Source organism: Ustilago hordei (assembly GCF_900519145.1).
Source record: "Ustilago hordei strain Uho2 genome assembly, contig: UHO2_contig_02, whole genome shotgun sequence".
Lineage (NCBI taxonomy): Eukaryota > Fungi > Basidiomycota > Ustilaginomycetes > Ustilaginales > Ustilaginaceae > Ustilago > Ustilago hordei.
Window position 1 is genome coordinate 2673459 of NW_024545252.1, and position 23398 is coordinate 2696856.

The following is a 23398-nucleotide window of genomic DNA, read 5'->3' on the forward strand; positions in this document are numbered from 1 at the left end:
GCAACGACGATCAAAACGAACAGGCTGGAGAGACCGAAGCCAAAGCCGACAACAGCCATGCGAGCTCGAGGAACGCAGGCAGACCACACCGAATCCGATGCTGGATCTGCAAGTGACTGGGACATGGTATTAGTCAATGCGACGCCTTGGTCACCATTCCCAAAGACTCCCCCCTCGCTGAACCTAAATAGGAAGTGTGGTGCTCCCTCACCCTCCCATTGAAATGGCAAGACCCCTCGAACACAAAAGAAACAGCTCATTGGATCTTGGACTCGGGGGCGAGTTATCATATGGTGAATGACTACAGCATGCTCATCCACCCGAGAACTTGCCGAAAGCGGATAATTACTGCCGGAAGCGAGGTCTTGGAAGCGGCAGCTATAGGAGATGCAAGCATATCAACAGATTACGGGGAAATCTCCCTACAAAATGTATTGTATGTAAAGCACCTTAATGTTAACCTTCTGTCAACGAATTCATTAATGGATGAAGGAGCACGAGTGATATTGGACACAACCGGCGGTCAAATTTTTCTAACAAATGGCATGACACTTAAGATTGCAAAGAATCGCGAGCGAGGACTTTTGGAGTTCTGAGGTGACACATGGCAAGAAAGCACGATGGCCACATCAGCACCATTGTTTGAAGGTGTTGATGAGGAGTTCGAGCATATTAAGAATGAGCCGAAAGTTTCAAAGCAACAACTATGGCATGAGCGTCTTGGACACCCAGGAAGAGATAAAGCTAAGGCGATCACGAGCAAGTTAAAAGATAAGCATACCATGAAATTGGATCCAAACACTGCTCTGACATGTGAGCAGTGCATACGATCCAAGAGCACAAGCGCTCGGATGGGGAAAGGTAGCAGCGAAAGAGCCATAGGGCCCCTGGATCTTATCCACGTCGATCTAATAATAGACTCATCCCACGTGACGGAGTACACATGCACGTTGGTGCTGGTCGATGATCATAGCAAGTATGTGTATGCACAGCCATTGACACGAAAGAGTCATGCATTTATGCAACTCAAAAGGATTGTTTCGTTCCTGGAGACACAGACGGATCGGAAGCTAAAAGCGATCCGATCCGATCAAGGAACGGAATGGAAAAGCAATGATGCATTAGAATGGTCACTAGAAAAGGGCATAGAGTGGCAAACCACCGTAGGGTACAACAGCAAACAAAATGGACAGGTAGAGAGAATGAACAGGACCCTTGGAGAGAAGATGAGAATGTTGCTAATGCAGAGGAGACTACCGAAGAAGTTCTGGCCATACGCGATCAGAGCTGCGGCGTTCAAAATAAACCTCACTCTGAGCGTTGATAATGAATTCCCTTATCAAGCAATGTTTGGCAAGTCGCCGGAACGAGCTTTAAAGCTCCTACGAGTGTTTGGTTGTCTGGCATGGGTAAACGTACCCAAAGTCAAACGGGACAACAAGAAACTGGACCAGCGAGCCGTCGCATCCATTTTCTTGGGATACAGTCTAGAGAGAAAGGGCTGGCTCTTCTACAGTCCGGACTATAATCCGAACATGTTCTGGAGCAATTCAGCAAAATTCATGGAATCAAAGTGCTGGTCAGACAGAACAGAGTGGCGACCGGTTGACACAAAGGCACCTCCAGTGATGATGACAGAAGAAAATTTCGAAGATCTAGGATACAACAAAGAAAATATATTCGACGAAACAGATGAAGGGCCACTACAAGAATACATGGATATGGAGACAGATTCAGAAGAAAGGTTAAGCGGAGGAACAGCGGAGGTGATGGAACAAGGATCAACCGCCGAAACTCAGATTGACAGCGAATTCTTTGGACTCGTAGCGACGCGACCGGAATGGAGAAAGAACCTGGACCCAACCATACATGAAGCAATGAGTGGAGAAGACAAAAAGCACTGGGAGGAGGCCATGCGAAAGGAGCTGGATGGATTGGAGGCGATGGGCACATGGGAGATAGCCGACCTCCCAAAGGGTGCAAACACCGTCGACACACGTTGGGTACTCAAGATCAAAACCGATGCAAACCTCGTGCCGACAAAGTTCAAAGCCCGGCTTGTGGCACGAGGTTTCACCCAACGCGAGGGCATCGACTACACAGAGGTCTTCGCACCAGTAGCACCCATCCAATCCATTCGAGGGGTGATCGCTGTCGCAGCAGTACGAGATTGGGAAATAGATTCTATTGATGTAAAGCAAGCATACCTGAACTCCACTATACACCATGATGTATATCTCAAGCCCCCAGTAGGAATCAAAATACCACCTGGAAAAGCATTGAAGGTAGTGAAAGGACTGTATGGTCTGAAACAATCAGGCCGAGAATGGAACATTGAGTTAGACTCACATCTCCAGACGATCGGATTTCATTGCATGCCGAGCGCACCATGCCTATACTCAAGAGGGACAGGCGACAAGATCACGATCATCACAGCATACGTGGACGACATGCTGATAACATCACCCAGTCATGATGAAGTAGACTGCACTAAGCGAGAGATCATGGATAAATGGGAGACGCAAGACAACGGAAGGATCAAAGAATTTCTGGGTATCAAGATCACACGTGATAGAAGACGGAGGAGGATATCTTTGGACCTAACAGCATACATCAAAGAAATGGTGAACAAATGGTTAGGAGGAGCAAACGAGAAATCTTGGGTACCCATGCTGAGTGTAGCGAACATCGCCGGAGGCGAGAGATGTGAACCTCAGCGAGCAAAGAAGTATCAAGAGTTGGTCGGCCAACTATTATGGGTCTCCAACACAGCCCGACCAGATATTGCCTTTGCTGTTGGCGTATTGTCGCGATATATGTCGATCCCGATCAACAGTGCATGGAAGGCAGCCATTCACGTGGTAAAGTACCTGAACCAAATGAACGAATATCAGTTGCACTTAGGAGGGGAGACAAACGAGCACTCGGATACACCGGTAACGACGTATACTGATGCAAACTGGGCATCCGACCCCACAAATGGACGAAGGAGCACCTCGGGGTCGATAACATATGTGTATGGATGTCCGGTGAGTTGGAAATCTCACATTCAAAAGTGTGTGGCATTGTCAGCAGTCGAAGCAGAGTTTGTCGCCGCTTCCGAAGCGGTGCAAGAAACATTGTTCTTCTCATATTTGCTCCGGGACTTGGAGATCACGGACGTTCGGCCCGTGCTATACACAGATAGCCAGGGGTGCATACAGGTGAGTAAAGATCCAGCCAAACATTGGAAGTTAAAGCACATCAACACACGGTATCATTTCATCTGTGATCACATGCAAGAGGGCGATGTGGCAATCAAATATGTTGGAACAGCAAACAATGTTGCAGATGTCTTGACAAAACCTTTACAGGGTCTCAACACCTCACGATTGGCTAGGATGATAGGGCTGGAGATCCCGCCGAAGGGGGGAGTTGAAGATGCGTCAGCATCTCAAGCAAGATGCATGTGTCACGGCCGAGACACCGAGGTGCAGGAGGCTTACTTAATTGAGAAGCACAATGAGGTACATGACTGTTGTCATGGCGACAGCTCAGTGGCACTCAGTATCATAGCAACACAGGAGTATGAATGAAGTGACACATCCTGTCTCGGATAGGACTAGAGCAGTGGGTGGAGTATATATATGTGTTTGTCATTTAGGTTCACACTACAAAAACTAAGCATTACATAGAACATACGGCTGTGGTAAAGGGAGTCTGATCGTGACCCCGATAACGCCGTATACTAATTGTTATCTTCAATTCTTTTTCTACGTGGACTTTTTTTGTTTTGTTTTTGTTTTTGTTTTTGCTTTTTAGGATTTTCCACCACCTTTGACCATGACCCAACTCTGTCACCAAACGCAGCATTGGCTTCCTCCTCATCACAGCACACAATCACACCTCGTCCTCGGCTTATCTGCGGCGAAACTCATGCTTGAACCGCCTATGGTCTGCTCTACTCTATTCACAAACAAGACGCAGGCTTCATCCCTGCTACATTGTGTCGTCTATTATCGTCATTCAATTGTTTCATTCGAAGAAATCAAGTGGGAACAGATGCAACAGTTCGGATTTGACATGAACGAGGTGCGGATGGAAGAGAAATCACAATCTTGAGGTCCCACTGCAAGGTCAAGACAAGCGATCACACAGCACACAAAGCGCAAGGCAAAGCAAATGGAGAACAGTTAGAACAAGCTTTGGATTATTTTTTTTTCTTCCTTTTTCCCAACAAGATGTGAACAAGTTTACATCTGAGAAGACTGGGGGAAAGAGATGCAGAGCATGCTTACACCTACGCGCTGTCCTTCTGGGCCATGAAGACGAGGAGGTCAAGGCATCGGTTCGAGTAACCCCACTCGTTATCGTACCACGAAACGAGCTTAACAAAGTTGTTGTTGAGCGAGATACCGGCAGCAGCGTCAAAGATGGACGAGTAAGGGTTGCCGACAAAGTCCTGCGAGACAACGGCGTCTTCAGTGTAGCCAAGGATACCTTTGAGCTCGTTCTCGGAAGCACGCTTGATCTCGGCCTTGATCTCGTCGTAGCTGGCACCCTTCTCGAGGCGGGCGGTAAGGTCAACGACCGAGACGTTGGTGGTGGGGACACGGAAAGCCATACCGGTGAGCTTGCCGTTGAGCGAAGGAATAACCTTGCCGACGGCCTTGGCGGCACCGGTGGAGGAGGGGATGATGTTGGCAGCAGCGGCACGACCCCCACGCCAGTCCTTGGCGGAGGGACCGTCGACGGTCTTCTGGGTGGCGGTGGTAGCATGAACCGTGGTCATGAGACCCTCGACAATGCCGAACTTGTCGTGGATGACCTTGGCAAGAGGAGCAAGGCAGTTGGTGGTGCACGAGGCGTTGGAGACGATCTGAGCCTTGGGGTCGTACGAGTCGAGGTTGACACCGCAAACATACATGGGAGCGTCAGCCGAGGGAGCCGAGATGACGACCTTCTTGGCACCACCCTTGATGTGGGCGGAGGCCTTGTCGATGGTGGTGAAGACGCCGGTGGACTCGACAACGTAGTGGGCACCGGACTGACCCCAGGGGATGGAAGCGGGATCCTTCTCGGCGAAGACGGCGATCTCCTTGCCATTGACAATGAGCTTGCCGTTCTTGCTGGAGACGTCACCCTTGAAGACACCGTGGGTGGAGTCGTACTTAAGCATGTAGACCATGTAATCAAGGTCAATGAAGGGATCGTTGATAGCAACAACGTGGGCGTTGTCGTGGACGACCGAGTTACGGAAGACGATACGTCCAATGCGGCCAAAGCTGTGTGGGAGACGATGATACAATTTGAAGGTAAAAAGAAACAAGCGTTAGTATTCTAATTCTATCATGCGCAAAGATATACCACAGAAGCCGGACTGCGCCGTTCGACGCTGCATTTGCTCGGTCAGAGACGAACTCATCTGGTTCGTGTGTCCGTGCGCCATCCTAAGATGAGGCACCCTTAGGGTGAGACAAAGTTTGCACGAACCGCTGACTTGATAGCAAAGGCAAGTACAACTGCTCATACTGCTAGGCATCAGCCATCCATGGGAGTTTGTGTGAGACACCCGCAATGATGGCTTGAAGAGGAGTCATCACCATCGCGAACAATGCTGGTGCCGACAACAACGACGACGATGAGTAGCGACGGAATGGCAGCCGGATTCGAAGCTGGGAGAATGAAGATGCTTACCCGTTGATACCGATGTTGACCTGGGACATTATGAGTGTGTTTGGTGTGACTGGTGGATACAAAGAGAGAATTCGATGGTGGAACGAAAGAAAGGATGGTGACGAAGAAGCTCTGTTTTTGATCCTTGGTTCTTTCCTCTGCGAGCGAACCAGATCATCCATACACACACACATGCACACACGCACACACGCACACACCACCCACGCACACACGCATCAGATACTGCGAGCTGAGCGGGTCTCGGCGCCTTGACCGTCAGCAACGTGAATAATCGATATCGCGCTGCTGAGGCTCTCTTGTTGCTGTTCTTCTTCTTCCCGCTGCTGCTACGGTAAAAAAATAAAGTCCGAAGAAACAGACAGACTGAAAGCAGAAAAAAAGTGCTGGCCTGAGCGCGCAACGAAAGGAAGCTCTTGGAAAAGCACATTTCTGATCGCTCAGTGTAAAACTGCATTGCTCTTTTGATTTCAACCTGATCCGAGCTCAGTCAGCTTGAATACAATTTGGCGCAGAACGTGTATTCAACTTGAACCCCTGTTCATCCATTTCAAGTCAAAGTGGAGCATGTTTCCTCTCGCTGCCCTGCCCGCTTATCATTCGAAGATCAGTTGCGCCGTTTGGAAGAAGAAGAGCGTTTCAGTTGTCTCCTTTCGCTCTTTTTTCGGTCATCGGTCATCGGTCAGTCATCCATCACTTTGTTGAGTCAGGTTGCGGTGGCGATCTGATCGAGTCACTGATAGCATCGGGTAACGAGCTCATAAACTAGACTGATCAGGAGATACAGTGACGGGCAACATTTACACTGCATCCCTGAAGCATCTTAGCCTCACTTTCATCCACTCGATACCGTCAACAGGGCGGAGGCGGAGGCGACTCAAGGGCAATCCCCACTTGTCCACACTCACAAACAAACCAGAGCAAGAGCAGACACCAAGTGCAAAGCAGTGAGGTGCGAGGGAAGGCGGGTGAAAGAGGAAAGCGTGCCCGGCTGAGCGGGGAGGCCAGAGGAAAGAATTGCCTGACTGAAGAGAAGGATCTTTCCGAGCGCATCGAGCACATTCACGGATCTTGCCCAACAGTTGCACAGTTCCATCAATTCCATTTGTTTGCTACTTCGCTTTCCAAAGTCGCTCTCGAACTAGCAGGTCGACTTGATCTGCTCTTCTTTCTCCTCTCCGGGCACAATGCTTTATGCACAATATGCACCCTGCAGAACGTCATGCTGGTCAGAACCATCTAACTCTTCGGAAAGGCGCGGAAATTGTTCCGGGAGAAAGCGGCTTTGTCTCCAATCTCAGCTTCGCCGAAGTTTAAACTCGCCCTCTAACATTGCACATCGCCGATCCGGCCAAACAATTCCTGTCCCTTACCGATCCCGATAGTTATTAAACGACTGCCGAGGCTTGATGTTCTTGACAGGTTCGCCCGAAGCTTGACCTGTCCATCGAATATGGCGTGCTCGACCACGCTCTCTTTGCCATAGCAGTACCCCGCACTTCGGCACCTCTCACAATCGTCCAACATGATTCCGAGGGGCCAATGCTGCTCAATCGGCAGTTCTGTGCCTGTGCCTCGCTTCGCTCGCGCTTTCAGGCACCGGCTAGTCCTACCTGAGTCTAGTCATAGTTCAAGGTAACAGCTGTATGAAGGACCCCCTCGCGCTACGTCTTGACCACGTCGTCCATAACATAGCCAGTACCACATCGACATCATGGCTCCAGTCGCTTTGACGCCCACTTCACCACCAGCAACATCGACGAGCTCAAAGCACTTCTCTTCTGCTTCGGGCCTCATCCACATATCAGGCTCAGACGTTGCTTTTGCACCTTCTTTTGAGCCCTACCAGCGACGTCTCAAGCTCGTCGAGAATGACCCTAACGAGCCAGAGATCACTTTCCCTCTCGTTCTCAGACCAACTCGCACGAGCAGCAAAGATGAGCCACTCGCCAAACAAGAGCTCATAGAAGCCATCAAGTCGTTCGCTCCGGCCCCATCGACAGAGTATCAACCCTCCAAGCTGCAACACCTGATGGACGCACACGGTGGAGCAGTCCACTTCAAAGGTCTGCCTATCCAGGATGCAAACGACTTCAGCAACTTTATGCATGCTCTTGCCGGCCGTGTCAAACCTGGCTGCGATCCCTCCAAAAAAAGCAATACCTGGCAATACCATGTGGATAAGGGGCTCATGGTGATTCGACGACAAATGGCGCCCAACGTTGCAACCGCCAACGAAGGCCCGCCGCACCAGTCTATCGGATCACACAACGAGTACGGCCTATCCACGCACTATCCCTCGGTCATTGCATTTTGCTGTCTCTCGGCTCCTACTTCGGGAGGCCAGACACCCATCGTCAATAGCATGGCGCTGTATGACCGACTCAAGTCAACCGTTCCAGGATACATCGAAAAGATCTCTAGACAGGGTCTGACGTTTGTCATTCACCATCCGGTAGCCAAGGTGAAGGATAGTGTTCAAGGCAACAGCTTATACAATTCTGACTCGTTCGGTCCCACACCCGAGGAGAAGGTGAATCTTGACAGCATGACCGAGGAACAGAAGAGGAAGTTGGTCGAGGACAACATTCTTGAGCTTGCTCGAGAGGGCGGTTGGGGCACCGATCTGAATGACCAAGTGGAAGACAAGCTAGGCGCATGGCACGAAAGGGGCTTCTCATGGACATGGCTACCTGATGGTTCAATCAACGTCTTCCAACGTGTACCCGGTATTCGTATCCACCCAACGCTTGGAAAGCCAGCTTACTTCAACAACGTCGGTAACCGATACGCTTACTCCAAAGAGCACGGCTGCTTGCGGCCACCTCACTACTCGGAAGAGAAGAGAGACTTTTTCCCTCCTCCGTCCTTTCCTCGGTCACTCAGCGAAGAAGGAGAAGAGGAGGATGAGGCAATCCCACTCGACTGGTTGCAAGAAGCACATCGTTGGACCGAATGCTTGCAAGCGCATGTCGAATGGGTGCAGGGTGATGTTCTCCTGATTGACAATCTTGCTGTTCAGCACGCTAGGACTCCTTGGTCTGGACCAAGGAAGCTTGTTGCAAGCTTGTGGGACCAGCGTTCATATCTTGACAAGAATCTTCCCATCCGTACTTAATCTCGCCATCAACACAGTCAGTTCAAGCAGGAAAATCTCGGAAGTGGCAAATGTGTGAGCTGTGAACATGCGAGTGATGAATTGCAAACGGAAATAAGTCTATGGGTGTAGAAGTGACGTCCTGAATAATCCATAGTCGAAGTAATGCTAAAGAAATACTGAGGTTACGAGAAGAAGTACAGCGAGCCCTTGATCTCGTTCACGTCGAACGAACCCTTGGCAGGGATGGGAGGAAGTATGTCAGCCAAGTCGACAAACTTAGCCTTGAACTTGGACTCCCACTCCTCGTCCTTGTCCTTCTTGGTCTTGCGGCCGTCCTTCTTCTTTGGTACTCCTTCCTCTTCTCCTTCTCCCAACTCGGCTTCGGAGTCAAGGTCTTCCTCGCTAGCGTCCAGGGCGAAAGTGTCTTCATCGCCTTTCTCAACATCCTCGCTAGCGTCCAGGGCAAAAGCGTCTTCATCGTCTTTCTCAACATCCTCGGACTTGGCAGTGGGCTTGGAGAGAACCAGATCACCCGTCTTACCGTTGAGCTTGGCAAGTTGATCCTCTGGTATGGCCAAGACCGCGTCGGACGGCGAGGAAAACTCAGCAGCATTGGATTCGCTGCCATTCTTGTTAGCCTTAGATCTCGAGCCTCGTGCGCGCTTAAGTGAGATAACAGGAACCTTGTACCCAGCGTAACGCTGCATAAACTCTTCACGCAATCGATGCAAGATATCCTGCGAATGGAGACGGACAAAGGTCTCGCGAATCATATCCGACATGGTGTCGATGTCTGCAGCGTGGGTCCAGTACGAATCGTGGACCGAAGCGAAGGTGAGACCCGCAGCATGACATTCCAAGGCGGTAAGAATCATATGGGTGGCATCGAGGGAGTGGATGAAGTTGGGTGGGAAGGCAGAGGCTTGCTTCGCTGGAGAAACCTCCGAGTTGGAGTGTGGGTCGTTGATGAAGACCGTCTGCATGGCCGTCGAAATTTGACGCTTCTTCGTCTTGCGGTATGGTTGCACGACGGGAAGACCGAGGGCGGTGGTCCAGATAACTGAAGTCATCTGCTCCTTGACAATGCGATCAGCTTTGGCAGGGTCTCGCGAGTAGCCACGTGCATCGGCACGCTTCAAGTTTGTCTCGGAAGGCTGATAAGGTCGTGTTGCCTCCTCGACTCGCTGAGAGGGAATCGACTTTGCAATGACCTTGGCGGAGAAGATCAACCAGTCCTGAATCTTCTGAGCACCAGAGAAGAGATTACCGATACACGACATGATGATCTTGGCGAGGAAGCTTGCTGCTTGAAAGAGGTCTTCTGCGGGGACATCGCCACGGGCAGCCAGCTGTCGCATGACTTGGTTCTTGGCACCAATGAACGTGACGCCATAGACAGTGGTCATGACGGTCTGCTTGACGACCTTTCGTGTGACCTTACCTTGGAGGATGGTGGCGAGACGTTCGCCCTTGGCCGCTTCTTCATCAAGCATCTTGATGACGAGATCGGCGACACCGGAGTAGACATCGGCGGGTCGATCACCGCGCGAAAGGTTGACCTGCTTGGCTCCTGCCAAATCACCGCCGAGCGCAGCGTAGTGCTGAAGACCGTTACATGTGCCGTCCTGGTGGACAGGCAAGTTCGACTCGTACGCTTCAGGCCCATCAGGGTGATCAAGTGCTGCCTTGAGCTCCATGCAGGCAGCAAGGCACTGCCATGGGTCATCCGCCTTTAGCCACCATCGCTGACCATCGAGGGTTCGCTCGACGCTGTCGCGAATGTCGGCCTCGTGGTCGATGGCAAACTGCTCACGCTCGCCGAAGCTGGCCTTGTCGTAACCGAATACGTTGGAAATGTGGATCCTCAACCATCGCAACCCGGTCTTACCGAGAGGCTTTGCGTCAGCAAACATGAGAAGACCACGGCAAAGGTCATTGCCGATGTGGTTGAGATGCGGTGGCATGGGATAGGCACGACCTCGGAAGTCCATGTTGTGAGGGAAGTAGAAGCGCTCGCCGAGGTAGGCACGAGCGATCTCGAGCTTGTAGTTGACGTCACAACGCTGCGAATGGTTGGATGCACATTGCTGGTTCCACTGCTTCAGACGCTGCAGATAGACAGACCGAGCCTTCATGTCGTGGTTGTAGTTGTCTGGCTTCTGAGGTTCTGGCTGTTCCATATCGACGGGTGGCATGCCGGCAGTATCCTTGCCTGAGTTCCAGATCTCGAGCATCACGTCGAAGATGGGCTTGTTGATCTTCCACGATGTGTTGCCAAGTACGTCCAACGCTGCAAGGATGGTGTCGACGTCGCCGGTGTCCGAAGCCGCACGAAGGTAGGAGCCCTGCTCGGCACTGTCCTTGTAACGCATGGCGCTTTGACGGACCGAGTAGTATCCTCCGGAATCGTGCGAAGTCCACGGCTTGGGGGGAACCAGCATTGGAAGGTGACGTGGATGAAGAGTCTCCTGCATCGAATCCTTGTCGAGACGCTGAGCAATGACCTCGTTGAGCTTGATGACACCCAATTTCTTTCCACCGAGATACTGGTAGGTTGAATAGAAGGCTGGCTGGTCCTCCTCCCACAACACGCCGTCACGGTCGGTGGCTTTGCGACTGACATTCGCGACGTGCATGAGGTGCTGCACGAGGTAGCTTCCAACACGAGCTCGCACTGCCTGCGTCCACTTGGGGATAGACGAGAGAACACCTTCTTCTTCTTGTTGCTTCTGCCAAGCCCTGATCTCATTACGAGCTGCGAGGTTGATGAGGCCGCGCTTGCGGAGAACGGTCTGGGCAGTGTGTGCGTTTTGAAAGATCCGAGGGTTCTTGCGGACGACATCGGAATGGTACTCCATCTCAATAGCGCGACCCACGGCCAATAGCGCGCGAGTGGTCTTCATGCCGTCGGCAACACCGCCGTTGCCGCTCATGCGCATGATCTCAAGGATGGTGATGAGTGCGAGTTTGGAGACCGGAACCAAACGAAGGAAGGGCAGAATCTGCTGTTCCAGAGGCAGCGATGCCCTCTTCTCATGCCTATCATCGCTGGCATTGAGATTGAGGCGTTCGAGATCCTCCTTGAGCGTGGCTTGGAGCTTGTTGTACCAGTCCCACATCCATCGCTGGAGTGGCTTAGACTGCAAAGCACCGGTGGTTTGCAGACCGAGCTCCTCAAGCTTCTCGGCGGAATGTTCAAGTCGCCTGCGTGCAGCTTCGATGGCGCTGTGTTCGAGCCACTTTTGACACTCGTAAGGGTCGCTGAAGCTGCGACGGGCTTCTTGAACAATGGAGAGGTTCTCTTTGAGGGAGGCCAAGTTGAAAGGCATCTCGCCAGCCTTGTTCTCAAGATCCTGGCCAAGACGACTGGTTTTTGTTGTCGTCTTGACGGGAAGGAGTTCAGGGAGGTTGCTGAACAACTCGTCCTTGAATGCCTGTTCATTGCTTTGTGCTTCGGAGAGAACTCTGCGGCCTTCGAGAATGCTCTTTGCTGTCTCGAGCTCTTTGAGAATCCCGCTCTCACCCATCTCGTTGGCCACAGTCTTCAAACTGCGAAGGACCGACTTAGCATCGACTTCGCCTTCTCTGGACTTGTCAATGCTCTTGGAGCCAAGCGGACCGTGAACATCAAGATCCTCTGCGGACTCAGGGTTGAAAGCAGAGGAAGTGAGAATGTGGTCGAGACCGAATTCGGTGCGCTTGATGGAAAGAATAAGATCGTCCAATGCTGGTGCTGAAGAAGGGTATCGTCCGGAACGTTGCAATGCTACAACACCACGGGCCATGGTGGCAAAGGAAGCCGGATTGGGGCTTGGATCCGGTGATGGGGGCTGGTCGCCGTGACCTGAAGTTGATGACTTTTCCATGTCACGGAAGAGCTGCCAAGCACGGTTGAGCCATTCGGCAGTGCCGTCGAGGGACTCGGCTTGATACGACTTGCGGAAGTAGGCCTGAAGCATCGAGTTGTAGGTCCAGACCTCGATGGGCGACTGGTACTCGTCGAGCTCGCCGAGATCTTGCTGCCAGTCGTGCTGGTCGATGATGCCCTGGGCTAGGCGCCGACGAAGCTCCCAGAGCTCGCGCGAGCGGGCAGCAGCTTGACTGCGGAGGCCGGTGAAAACCTTGTGGGCACGACTGATCAGACCGGTTCCGAGACAAGCTTTGAGGATGCTGATGAACTCGACGGCTTTGGATGCTGGATAGAAGATCTCGTCGTTGCTGCTCATGGTGAGGCCGGAAAGGTCTCCGAAGGAGAGGCCGGACATGGTCGAGTCAAGAAGTGCTGGCTTGGTAACAGAGATGGGTCTGCCACCTGAGCCCTTTGGTGAAAGCTGTTTACGAAGAACAGCGGAGCGCTCAGCTACATCGGGGGGTAATGGAGTTGGCAAGCGCGTCAGTGGCGAGCCGGTCGCAAATGCGTAGGGCATGAATCTGGTCAGATGGTTGCTGCGTTGTGAAGATGCCGAGGAAGAGGATGCTGCTGATGGATCCGAAGCTTGTGAAGGATGTGAAGTGCTGGAGACATGCTGTTGCGATGCTATTGGAGCCGCAGAGGTAGAAGGTGCGTGTTGCTCGTGATGATCTCCTTGTGGCTCAGCAGCTGGGCTCGCCTGACTGCGGGGACCCTTTGTGCTGAACGAGAGGCTGGATGCAGCTGGTGCACGCCGTAAAGCGTTGGAAGAGGACCATGCTGCTGTCGACGTTGTTGGATATCGCATCCATCTTGAGGAAGAGCCAGAGGCCACGGTGGCCATGGATGAGCCGCGAACCAGAGATGCCTGCTTTGCAATCATCCTGCGTGTCAAGCGTGGACTCGGCGGAGCAAAAGCAAACTTGTGTGTAGCGATGTCAAGGGAATGTGGTCTACTCTACAGCGCTACTCTGGATGGGCCGAGGGATGTGAGAAATATCGAGATTATGCCGACTGTAAGTGTTGCATTTGCTGCCGAGGGTGAGGAGGATATCCGCTAAGCGTTGCGATTTCCGTGTAGCTTGTCTTTGATAGCCTTCGAGATACTGCGTTTCGGATGCGGACCGACTGGATGCTTACTTGAGACTTGGTTGGATGATCCGGTGTCGTGATGGATGGCGGATACGAAGGTGAGTAGTGATGATGAGAAGAAGAATGATATCAAGTTGGGCTTCTCGATAAAAAGTTTTTGCTGAGTTTCCTGAGCCACACGATCCTTCAAGCTTTCGGGAAAGACAGCAAAAAGAAGAAGAAAAAAAAAATGCTTCTTTCGCTGCTGAGCGGGTTTTTTCGGCTTGCAGAACAGCAGCAACTTTTTTCCTTCTTCTTCTTCTTCTTCTTCTTAGTTGCAGCTGCAGGCAAATTTTTTTTTGTTCGTGGCCTTCACAGCTGAATGCAAAACCGAACTTTTTTTTTTTTTTTTTTTTTTTTTTTTTTCCTCCTTCCAGCAGCTCACTGTTGTCAATCGGGCTTAGCGTGATGCTGCAATCGAGATAGCGTTAATTCGGTCTAACAGAGAAAAGATTTGACTACTTGCCTCCACAATTTCGTTGCCTTGACGGCAGAAGAGGGTTGCAGTGGCGCTGTGCTGTGAGGAGCCATCTGAAAAATGCCCGAGAGGGCCGCGCAGTTCTGATATGGAAGCTTTCCTGTCTATTGCCAAGGCTTGTCAAGACATGTGAACTCAGCTCGCTACGGTGCGGTTCGAGCTGAGAAAGCATGACCAAACATCACGTCTCATGGCCGTGGTCCTAGCCTTTGCTTTGACATTGCAATACCTGAAAGCAGAAGAAGTGCAATGCACAGAAGGGCATGCAAAAGGTCATGTGAGTGAGTGGGAAGCGTCTGGTGTTTCAGCACGATCCAACGATCGTGACTGGAGGCCACATTATCCTGCCCTCTTGCTTCCTCAGAGGTTCCTGCTCACATCTGAACCCTGCCCAAGTCTTGCCACAGTGTGATAAGGAGAATGGTTGTGTTCGAGCGACGATAACGTGGACCCTTTTGGTAGCTAGAAGCGGATCAAAGCGCACACATGCAACTTGAGTGTCTGGCCCTCGAAAGCCTTCTTGTTCATAGCTGCGACCGCCTGATTGCTGCTTATTCCAGCTTTGTTCTTCAATGATCGACATTCGCTTCGCTTCGATTCCATCCGCCTTTCTATCTCGCTGCAGAACTGTCACTTGCCATCATACAACAGAGGTTTGCACGCTTTGCCCATCGTGTTCCCGAAGAAGTGTGATTTCTAGAAAAGAAAGAAAGAAAGAAAGAAAGAAAAAAAAAAAAAAAAAACAAAAAAAAAAAAACAACAACCCCCCATCGCAACGGGCGCACCTTCTGCACAGCCACCGAAAAAGGGGTCCTGCACGCTCTTCTGTTTCCCCCAGCGTACCGGAAAGAAGAGAGAGTACATGAAGGAAGCCACAGGAGACTGTTGTAGGGTAATGTGCCTACACTGTGTGGCTGTCGAGTCTAGCAGAGCGTGGGCTGTCAGCTGTGCATTTTATTAGGCTCTGCGCCCGTCTGTGTGGGTTGAAATGAGGTATCATCGAGTCCCTGAGGGAAACAAACCTTTCTTGACGAAGCCGAGAAGCCGACAAGGGGATTATGTCAGCTTCGGTCCCGCTGCTGGAAAGTGGAGCCCAGAAAACAGCGCTTGATCCCCATTTTGGCGTTCGCCCTGGATCGGAAAGGCCACACTGACACTCCTCATCTTCTGGAACCGTCTTCGCTCCTCTTTCGGCCTCCTCCCTCCTTCTTCACCAAGAGCCTGTCCAATTCTACACACCCTCCTCCTACACTCACATCAGCATCCTTGACATCAGCTCGACCCGCGTCATCATCGCATCACCATCGCATCATCACCCAAACACTTCAATTCACGTCACATTGACACTTTGCTGCGCCTCGCATCATAAGGAACCGATCCCATCACCCATCAGTACTGTCATTCCATCCAACGACGATCGGGAATTGAGCGCAAACGTCCTTCGGTAGCTTGCAGACATAGAGAGCCTTGACATACCCGCCACATACTTCTACAGAGTCTCAGCAAGCAGTCAGTCGTTTCCAAGCCAAACCGCAGCTGACGCTCCTTCAACAACACACGTAGCTCATCATGGTTCCAGCGCCGATCCGCAGGAAACTTGTCATTGTTGGTGACGGTGCTTGTGGAAAGACATCACTCCTCTGCGTCTTTGCTATCGGCGAGTTCCCACAAGAGTATGAACCCACCATTTTCGAAAACTATGTTGCCGAAATTCGTCTTGATGGCAAACCAGTCCAGCTCGCACTTTGGGACACAGCAGGGCAAGAAGAGTACGAACGTTTGCGTCCGCTCTCTTACTCGCAAGCACATGTCATCTTGATCGCCTTTGCCATTGACACTCCTGACTCGTTGGAAAACGTGCAGGTCAAATGGATGGAAGAAGTGCGTCAAATATGTGGTCCTTCCGTCCCCGTCTTGTTGGTTGGATGCAAGAAGGATCTGCGCGAAGATGCAATTGCAAAAGGAAAGCCCGTTGAAGGTCACTTTGTTGACAGGCAACAAGCCAAACAGGTCGCACAACAGATTGGCGCACGCTCATATCACGAGTGCTCATCACTCAACAATCAAGGTGTTGATGCCGTCTTTGAGGCTGCGACACGCGCTGCCATGCTGGTCAGGAACACGGGTGCAAGTACAGGCGGCGCTATCTCGCAAAGCAAGACCAAGGAGGCATTACACAACGACGCTGGCTCGTGCAAGTGTGTCGTCCTCTAGATCCGACCCTCCTCGTCAGCATTTTTTTTTTCTCTGCACTACGCTCTTTCACACTTTCATTGTGCTCTGTTGTTTCGTTCTCATCCCCCGATTCTGTTCCATCGTACTGTCGTCATCTGCATTTCTTCGCTCATCCTTGTACTACGTATACGTCTCTCTCAGTCCTTCTCCATACAGTCTTGAACCAACATTCTGATGAAAAGTGCATGTGACTGATTGGCATTGCAACGACAGTGACTGCACAGATGAATGACAGCAAGTTGCGCGCTTTATGCTGAGACAAACAATTCGGCTGTTCGCACGTAGGGCAACGGTTAAAGGGCAAGAGGATGAGACGATCAGCAACTTGATTCTGACACTGTACTTGGAAACATATGTCGACTCGGGCGCACTTACGAGTCTGGTTCTTGACATACTCCGAAACCTCTTCCACCTTCTTACACCAGTTGTTCAGCCTTCCTTGCAATGCCTGGATCTGTCGATGATCCAACACTCTTGGCTGAACCCAGGTGATCCTCGCCAGCTGATCTACCTGATCCAATGTACCGCGAATCAGCTTCAAACTGAGCGCCTTCATCACCAGATGCTCGACTTCGTCCACAGGCAGCTTGGTCTCCGCAGCGATGATTGAGAAGGCGATGGTGCGATCGTCCGCTGCACGCTTGAACACGCTTTCGATGAGCGACATCAGGCAGATCTTTTGTCGCAAGAAAGGAACGTTCTCTGCCAAAATGGGCTCCTTTGGCAAGTGTGGGTTGAGCGCTTCGAATCGACCAATGTCGCCCGCGTTGAAGGCGAAAAGCAAGTCAGAGATCCACGCGTACTGTTGGCTCTTGCCGAGTGAGGCAAGGATGGGGTGCAGCAGAAGCTCGCCGAAGTTGTAGATCGTATCACCGAGCAACGCTGAGATGCTGAGGTCGTGCGCACGCTGGACACGCGCGTCGTCGGTCAGATCAGTGTCGACGTTGACACAGGCGAGATAGAGAAGCGAGTTCTTGTAGTAGTTGGCATACTCCGCTTTCGCCTTGTAGAAATCACCACAGACGCGGTAGAAGCTTGCGTGCACCGCTGTCTCCACTGCATCGAAGCCGTCCAAGATCTTGCCACACTTGTCCATCGCCACCTTCGTTCCATCGGCATCGCCCAGAAGCAGTTTGAAGTGCGCAGCCTCCATCAATGCGTATACATATGCATCTTGAGAGCCGGGCGAGTCGAGCTTGGTTGCGAGCTGTTCCAAGAACTCGAGCGCCTTTGCTGGATCTGGGTACTGTCTTGCAACTTTGATACCGATCGCTGCAAGTTGCAGCTGGTTGATCTTCGACGAGAAGCGGCGCACAAATTTGTCGTAAAGCTCGATCTGAATTGGAGGGGTCTGCGAGTCGGGGTGGTTGAGGAACTCCTCAATGGTCAAGGTGAGCTGATACCATAGCTTTCGGTCGTGCAACTGCTGGAACTTGGGGTAGAACGATTTGAGAGATGTCGGCGTGGAGGATGATGCAGCGGCATGCTCGAGGTAGTGCTCGTCCACCTGATCAACGTCCATCCCTGCTGAGGACGCCATTGTGTGCGGGATCCTTTCAGATTGTTTGGAACGATATTCTTAGTACTGTTGTTGTCACTTTGGGCTCGAGTTCTAATGCGACTGCGCGATTGCGTGCCTGTAGAAATGAAAGCCTGTTCCGTGGTCGGGGAAGCGTGACGCAAGTAGTGAGGTGTGGTGTGGGTCGAGAAGGGGCATGTCCGGAGGTGTTGGTCTGAACGTCTGGACTTGTGACTCTCGTTACGCGTTTTCGATCACCACAAACCTCCACTTTGCCGTGCTAGAATATAAGACTCTAACATAAACTCATTTTTCGCGATTTGTTTGCCGGGCTTTTCGCCGATGAGAAAAGTGTCTCATCCTGAACCAACACCAAAACCAACACTCTGCTTCGCTCGGGCCTCTCTTCCAACCTCTCTTCAACGACCCAATCGCCCAGGGTGAAGCTTTCGTTATCCCAGCATCTTGAAGATGCGAACCGAGAAAGGTAGAAGTGATGCTAGCAATGTGCTTCAGCCGAGCAAGCGTTCAAACAAGCAAGCCAGACCTTTCACTGGGCGCTCGCTGAGCATATTGGCGGCTACCTTGCTGCTCATCAGCGTATGGTCTCTTTCCTCCGCAAAATTAAGCTCGTTCCGACTATCTTCTCAGTTTGTATCTCTACCGGACCGATATGTCATCTGCTCACCGAACGAACGAGGTGTGCTCCATTTGAGCTCATCGGACTCTTCGCCCAGGTCCATCTATACTGGAGACGACCAGCACTTCGCACAGCATGAGGGCTTTACCCAATGCGTCGGTGTTGCTGACGGGGTCATCACGCACGTCGGAGAAGAGGAAAAAGTCATTGCTGACATCTGTGGTCATCCAGATGCTGCCAGCCGAACAGGTCAACAGAGATGGCGCGGCCCACGTAGCAACAAAGCAACACGCCTCAACCGAAATAGCAATGCGAAGAATGGCGGAGCGCTACGCAGGAAGGACAAATGCGTTGTACGCCGGCTCAAAGCAGGACAGACGCTTTTTCCAGGATTTCACGATGCTCATGGTCACATTCTCGACTATGGCTGGTCCCGTACTGTCGTCAATCTAGTCGGCTCCATGTCGGTCCAAGAAGTGATTGAGCGTCTGGAGGAATACGTGCGATCGCGCCCGCACCTGATGGCGTTTACTCTTGCGGACGATGCAAGCGTTGTCAAAACGACTACTCTGCCCTGGATCGAAGGCATTGGCTGGGATCAGACGAAATGGACGCCGGCCAAATTCCCCACCGCGGCTGACCTATCTCGCTCCACCCTTCTGCGACGCTTTCCCATCTTGCTTCGCCGCGTCGATGTTCATGCCTTATGGCTCAGTGAAGTTGGACTGGATATGATTGTTCGCGGCGCTACGGGTTTTCCTGGATCTCCTGAGGAGGACGGCAAAGTCGAAGGAGAGCTCGTTGTGCGCGACGAGGAAGGAAAGCCAACAGGTATTCTCATCGACAATGCGATGAACTTTGCCTACCAGGTGGTGCCAGAGTGGACGGACGAGCAACGAAGGATCTTCCTCGATGCTGCCACCGAAGGTCTGCTGCGTGTCGGAATCACTGCTGTGGGCGATGCAGCCACAGACCTCAAAGCTGCTGCTTTCTACAAGAAGATGGATGCAGAGGGTCAGCTACGATTCCGAATCTACTCGATGCTTGCTTGTCCACCGGGCGAGCGAAGATGCGCTCACCGGATCGAGCAGATCAAACTCAAAATAACAGCTACACAGAAAAGCAACCAGATGTTCACCTCGCGTGCAGTCAAGCTCTTCAACGACGGCGCATTAGGCTCGTGGGGCTCAGCGATGTGGAATGAGTACTCAGACAAGCCTGGGGAGCGCGGTCTCCTTCTCATTCCAGAGCAAGAGCTACCAGGATTAGTGGAATACTGGCTGGAGAAAGGATGGCAAGTCTGCACGCATGCTATTGGAGATCGTGCCAATACGCTCACACTCGATGCTTACGAGAACTATCTCCGTTCCTATCCTGGTGTTGCTGCATCTTCCCTTCGTCCGCGAGTGGAACACGCTCAACTGATGAAGCCTTCAGACTTGGACCGCTTCGCTCAGCTGAGTGTGATTGCATCGATGCAGCCAACGCACTGCACCTCTGATATGGGCTACGTTGAATCTCGCATCGGTCACGATCGCGCAGCTAACGGTGCCTACGCCTGGAAATCACTGCTAAACGCTAATGCCAGCCTCGCTCTGGGCTCAGACTTCCCGGTTGAGCTACCAGACCCTCTTCATGGCATCTACTCTTCCGTCACACGACTCAACGCACACGGCAACTCACCTCATGGAAACGGCGGATGGTTCCCACACGAGCGGCTCACGCGTCGAGAAGCACTCAAGGGGTTCACGCAAGATGCTGCATTTGCACAGTTCGAGGAGGACATCGCTGGCAGTATCAGTGCAGGCAAGCGGGCGGATTTCACATTGCTTGATCGAAACATTCTGGATGAAGAGAACGTAACTCCCGCACTGCTGAGGGCTGCGCAAGTGGATGCTACCATTGTCGGCGGAAAGGTCGCATTTGATCGGTTCACCACGGCTGCACTGATCACTGGTCAAGAGCACCGAAACGGCTTCGCCTGGCACCTCAGCGATGCTGCACAATACGTAGCATCGACGATCTACGCGCGTTTGTCCACTGCATCGTTGACCTCAACATCGACCATCTGGGCAGCCCTCCTCTTCTGCCTTCTCTTCCTTTCCCTCCGTTCCAGCGATCGAGAAGCGTACCAATCGCTGTCCTGTCTAGCGCTCAACGTCCGCCCTCCCACCACAGCGTGGATGAACATGGGCTTTTGGACACCGCAACTCTCGCAGTCCGAGCTGGACTTTCCACTTGCGTGCCAGACTCTTGCTGAAGAGCTTTACGCAGCAGCAGGGGTGAAGCCAGGGATGAAGGTGTTGGATGTAGGATGTGGAGCAGGGCAGTCGACGTTGCTACTGTTGGAAAAGTACAAACCGACAATCTTGCATGCAGTGACGAGCTTACCTGACGAGGCTGCTTTTGGGGCCGAAAGACTGCAGGCACGACTAAGCGGGGACGAGAAATTTGGCGAGGGTACCCAGATCAAGGTATGGGCAGACGACATCTTACAGTGGCTGAAGGATGGTGAAGGAGGAGGAGAGAAGTATGATGTGATCATTGCCCTTGACTGCGCATTCCACTTCAGCGATCGAGCAGAGTATATCAATTTGGCTGCAGAGAGACTGAACCCTGGTGGAAAGCTCGCATTGTACGACTTGCTCTCGGCCTATCCTGCCCCGCAACCAGGAGCTTCAGCGAACGTGCAGCTCGGCAACCCGCCGTACCCACGCGAAGCGCCTTCGCTGTCAAAGCGTTTCAAGCACTCCTTTACGTGCATGCTTACATCTGTCAAACAAGCTAATCTGTGGTCAGTCGACCGCTACCATTCCATTCTTCGCGACCAGAGCTTTAAAGCAGACGACATCATGATGCGCGATATCACATCGGACGTGTTCCCTGGTTTTGCCAGGTTCTTGAAGAGCTTTGCCACTGAAGGAGCGGTGTGGAGGGGGGGTGGTTGGGCGATGCGAAAGGGTTTGGGCTCATTCGGTAATGTGGTAAAGAGCTGGAGTGAAGAGGGAGGCTTGATCCGGTGCTTCATTGTCGTTGCTCAGAAAAAGGGCACAGGACAGTAAGTTAGTAGGTATACTTGTCGAGACGTTCATTGTCCTGAGGTTTATCGTAGAAATGCTGTTCGATTGGTTGCTTTTCTGTGAACGTGTCATGTCTGAAGTGGGTATCGATGATTGACTCTTGACTTGAGGATCGGAATGACACGAGACCACTGAGTTGCGGAGCATGTTGCCGTTGATTACTCTTGCGAGGGTCGTTTTTTGCGAGACGGCAATGTGATTAGGATAAGCCAATACGTACGGCAGAAGTCGAGCTATGGTAATGGCAACCTCGCTGAGCATCTACTCGTTCTCGTTCGCCTTCAGCGTCTCTATCCTAGCATTATTTCTCCTGGAAAGAAGTCTGAGCGACCTCTCTTTCTCGATGTCGCTCATGTTCTGCCAGTTGGCAACCCTCGAGATGGTGCCGTCCGAGTTGACGATCATGGGACCGAGATGGTCGAGCTTGATGACGTTGGTGGGCTCACACGAGGCAGGCGCATCGGACGGAGCGGGAAGGCCGAGTGGGGCAGCAAGAGTGTTGGAGGCGTTGCCTGCCTTGTCGCTGCTTGGGTTTGTGCTATCCATCTTGGTACTCGTAGGATGGTAGTGGTGGTAAGTAGGGGGAACCAAGCAAAGATGAGCACTGTGAATCTGAAAAGTGGAGGAAAGCGGTGTTCTCACCGGCAGTTGTCGTAAATTGAAAGAAGGGTCCAACGAAGTTGCAGCACGTGACCGGCGTGCACATCTGAGCTCGCGCACGCGCCTCCCACCTTCCACCTCATCTTGTCACACTGACAAAAGTCAGTGTGCCACTCATTCTTGCTTCCTGTCAGGGGTCTCGCGCCTGAAACCCAGGTCGGTCTGTCGAGATACTCGGTGACTATCAAACTGTGCAACAGCTATTGTCTCGATATCGGTGACTATCAAGTTGTGCAGTGACAGCAGGTGGCATTCGTTGTATATACTATCGTAGGTTTCGGCTGACCTCTGTGGACACTCCATTCAGGGGTAGCTCAGCACGATCAATATCAATGTTATGATGACACCAAGGTCTGGTGTGAGTGTTGATGATGATGAGGTTGAAGGTGTTGGTGATGAGATTGGTAATGTCGATGATAATGAGGTTGATGGTGTTGGTGATAAGGTTGGTGGCGTCAACACAAGTGTCCAGTGTGTTGACTTGATGCTTGAAGTGATCCCCGGACCGCAGTGGACTACTGCCTTCGGTTCTATCTTGATCTGGACCACTAACCTGCTATGGGCGCCTTCGGATGTCAGGTAGTGGTGATACAACACACACACTACGATGAGGAGCAACCTTGATAGATTGCTGCTATGCTGACTGAAACTAATGTATACTTATGCTGAAGTGATAACTAGTTATATGGTGAGTAGAGTGGATGAGGATCCACTCAACCTATGATGATGAGAAAGCATGGTTATATACCTCTACTCAGCATCGCCAGCAATGCTGCTCCTGCTCTCTCTCTCCAGAGAGTACCTTCTTCATCGAGTACTGCTCAGGGGCCTCTCCTGCTTGGCACCCCTGTGCCTCTTGAGCTGTGTCGACTCCTTCAACACTGCTCCTCCTCCTCATGACCTGGTGTCGACTCCTTCGACACTGCTCCTCCTCCTTTGATCAGTGACAGTTCCTTTGGCTCTTGTCTCTCG

General features: G+C 51.9%; 8 protein-coding genes across 8 annotated transcripts; 4 read left to right on the forward strand and 4 right to left on the reverse strand.

The window, feature by feature from the left end:
- Nucleotides 1–620: 620 nt before the first annotated feature.
- Nucleotides 621–3575, forward strand: UHO2_01596 (uncharacterized protein; the record flags this gene model as incomplete). Its single annotated transcript, XM_041554063.1, has 1 exon — nucleotides 621–3575. One exon carries the CDS (start codon nucleotides 621–623, stop codon nucleotides 3573–3575), a length of 2955 nt encoding a protein of 984 aa, XP_041409997.1.
- Nucleotides 3576–4279: 704 nt separating this feature from the next.
- Nucleotides 4280–5705, reverse strand: UHO2_01597 (glyceraldehyde 3-phosphate dehydrogenase; the record flags this gene model as incomplete). Its single annotated transcript, XM_041554064.1, has 2 exons — nucleotides 4280–5264; nucleotides 5677–5705. The coding sequence occupies 2 exons, from the start codon at nucleotides 5703–5705 to the stop codon at nucleotides 4280–4282; spliced, it is 1014 nt and encodes a 337-aa protein (XP_041409998.1).
- A 1682-nt stretch (nucleotides 5706–7387) lies between these two features.
- Nucleotides 7388–8791, forward strand: UHO2_01598 (uncharacterized protein; the record flags this gene model as incomplete). Its single annotated transcript, XM_041554065.1, has 1 exon — nucleotides 7388–8791. One exon carries the CDS (start codon nucleotides 7388–7390, stop codon nucleotides 8789–8791), a length of 1404 nt encoding a protein of 467 aa, XP_041409999.1.
- A 164-nt stretch (nucleotides 8792–8955) lies between these two features.
- On the reverse strand, nucleotides 8956–13566 carry UHO2_01599 (uncharacterized protein; the record flags this gene model as incomplete). The annotated part of the gene is made up of 1 exon (XM_041554066.1): nucleotides 8956–13566. The coding sequence occupies one exon, from the start codon at nucleotides 13564–13566 to the stop codon at nucleotides 8956–8958; it is 4611 nt and encodes a 1536-aa protein (XP_041410000.1).
- A 2295-nt stretch (nucleotides 13567–15861) lies between these two features.
- UHO2_01600 (putative Rho2 - GTP binding protein Rho2) lies at nucleotides 15862–16506 on the forward strand (the record flags this gene model as incomplete). Its single annotated transcript, XM_041554067.1, has 1 exon — nucleotides 15862–16506. The coding sequence occupies one exon, from the start codon at nucleotides 15862–15864 to the stop codon at nucleotides 16504–16506; it is 645 nt and encodes a 214-aa protein (XP_041410001.1).
- A 269-nt stretch (nucleotides 16507–16775) lies between these two features.
- UHO2_01601 (uncharacterized protein) lies at nucleotides 16776–18067 on the reverse strand (the record flags this gene model as incomplete). Its single annotated transcript, XM_041554068.1, has 2 exons — nucleotides 16776–16798; nucleotides 16903–18067. The coding sequence occupies 2 exons, from the start codon at nucleotides 18065–18067 to the stop codon at nucleotides 16776–16778; spliced, it is 1188 nt and encodes a 395-aa protein (XP_041410002.1).
- A 450-nt stretch (nucleotides 18068–18517) lies between these two features.
- UHO2_01602 (uncharacterized protein) lies at nucleotides 18518–21748 on the forward strand (the record flags this gene model as incomplete). Its single annotated transcript, XM_041554069.1, has 1 exon — nucleotides 18518–21748. The coding sequence occupies one exon, from the start codon at nucleotides 18518–18520 to the stop codon at nucleotides 21746–21748; it is 3231 nt and encodes a 1076-aa protein (XP_041410003.1).
- Nucleotides 21749–22027: 279 nt separating this feature from the next.
- Nucleotides 22028–22312, reverse strand: UHO2_01603 (uncharacterized protein; the record flags this gene model as incomplete). Its single annotated transcript, XM_041554070.1, has 1 exon — nucleotides 22028–22312. The coding sequence occupies one exon, from the start codon at nucleotides 22310–22312 to the stop codon at nucleotides 22028–22030; it is 285 nt and encodes a 94-aa protein (XP_041410004.1).
- Nucleotides 22313–23398: the final 1086 nt, after the last annotated feature.